The 2,000-nt window shown below is 50.8% G+C and overlaps 1 protein-coding gene across 1 annotated transcript; it reads left to right on the plus strand.

Moving 5' to 3' along the window:
• Window positions 1-258: 258 nt before the first annotated feature.
• On the plus strand, window positions 259-2,000 carry LOC115069525 (the record flags this gene model as incomplete). The annotated part of the gene is made up of 1 exon (XM_029561309.1): window positions 259-2,000. A coding segment is annotated over exon 1 (1,467 nt), but the record flags the coding sequence as incomplete, so codon positions are not given.

The raw sequence follows: 2,000 nt of genomic DNA on the forward strand, positions 1-2,000 counted from the left end.
GGGAGGTGAGTTGGCCGGCCTCTGTGTTGTCTGTATTGTCTGGTTTTGTTGGTAGTGCAGCATTTGTAGAATCTGGGGATCCCGTCTGTATTTCTGGACAGTGCAAGAGCGGGACTGACGAGTCTGTGAGCCTTGCCTGTCAGCCTGGGGGACGCTCCAGGGCCTGTGAGATCCACGTCTGTAGAACTTTTTGTTCATCCGTAGGATTTTTTGTGGATCTCGTCTGGACAAGGAACCTCCTTGTAATCTGTTACACCGAGCTGCACATCTGAGTCGGTGTCTGTGTTTCTGTATTACTGTGTATTTGTGTTGGTCGCGACCGAACCCCAATGGTCTGGGGAGCCTGATATTTTGGAGCTCAGCACACATCTGAAGGATACGTGTCCCTGAGGAGCGAAGTGTCAACCTCGCTGTCTGATTTTATATTTTCAGTTTTTCTCCGGAGTCGCGCTAAGCGGTACCTTGTCGCCGGCTGTCTATTTTTGTTCTTTCTGTTGTTTGCCTGTTTCACTGGGATTTTAGAATACCCCAAAATGGGACAACAACTAACCACCCCCCTGAGTTTAACTCTAGATCACTGGAAAGAAGTTAAGAGCCGAGCTCACAATCAATCTGTGGAGATCAAGAAGCACCAATGGATAACCTTTTGTTCCTCCGAGTGGCCAACGTTTAATGTTGGCTGGCCTCGAGATGGGACTTTTGACTCTGATGTTATTTTGCAGGTTAAAGCTAAGATCTTCTCCCCTGGACTAACGGGACATCCGGACCAAGTGGCCTATATAATCACTTGGGAAAATCTCTCCCTTGACCCACCGCCGTGGGTGACTCCTTTTCTCAGTCCTACACGAAGAGTCCCCCTCCCTTCTGCCCCTAATCCGGACCCTTCGACCACCTCTTTGTGTCCGGTTGTGGTAAAACAAAAGCCTGTTCTTCCCCCTGATGAGAGTGTTCCCGCTGATCTGCTGAGTGAGAATCCCCCTCCCTACCACCCTCCCCCGCAGGCCGCTGCAGCTGTTCCAGATGAAGCCCAAGCAGAAGGACCGGAGGTCGCTCCCTCCCCCATTGCGGGGCGACTCAGAGAAAGAAGAGGACAGGGAGATTCCACACACGTCCTGCCCCTCCGACTCGTAGGAGGGGAAGGAAACCAGTTTCAGTATTGGCCCTTTTCTGCTTCAGACTTGTACAACTGGAAAACTCATAACCCGTCCTTTTCCCAAGACCCGCAGGCCCTAACGGCTCTGATAGAATCTATTCTCCTTACCCACCAACCCACGTGGGACGATTGCCAACAGCTCCTGCAAGTCCTTCTAACTACGGAGGAAAAGCAGAGAGTCATTCTAGAAGCCCGAAAGCATGTCCCGGGGGCAGACGGGAGACCAACCCAATTGCCAAACGAGATCGAGGCTGCCTTTCCCCTCACCAGACCTGCTTGGGATTTCAACACGGCTGAAGGTAGGGAGCACCTACGTCTTTATCGCCAGGTGCTTGTAGCGGGCCTCCAAGGGGCAGGGAGGTGCCCCACCAATTTGGCCAAGGTAAGATCAGTAATGCAAGGAACCGATGAGCCACCCACTGTGTTTTTAGAAAGACTTAAAGAGGCATATCGCAGGTACACTCCCTTCGACCCGGATAGCCCCGACCAAGAAGTGAGTGTTTCGATGTCTTTCATATGGCAATCAGCCCCTGATATCAGGAGTAAGCTCCAGAGAATAGAAAATTTGCAGGGGCAAGGTCTTAGAGACCTCTTGAGAGAGGCAGAGAGAATTTTTAACAAGAGAGAGACGCCAGAAGAAAGAGAAGAAAGACAGAAAAGAGAGGCAGAAGATAGAGAGGCAATGAGAGATCGAAAGCGAAATAAAGAATTAAGCAGAATCCTGGCCACAGTAGTAAGAAAGGAAGATGAGGGCAGAGTAGAAAAGAAGGGAGACAGAGGGCGTGTCCGACTAGAGAAAGACCAGTGTGCCTATTGCAAGGAAAAAGGACACTGGATAAAGGACTGT

Source organism: Nannospalax galili, unplaced genomic scaffold (assembly GCF_000622305.1).
Source record: "Nannospalax galili isolate Female #2095 unplaced genomic scaffold, S.galili_v1.0 scaffold332, whole genome shotgun sequence".
Lineage (NCBI taxonomy): Eukaryota > Metazoa > Chordata > Mammalia > Rodentia > Spalacidae > Nannospalax > Nannospalax galili.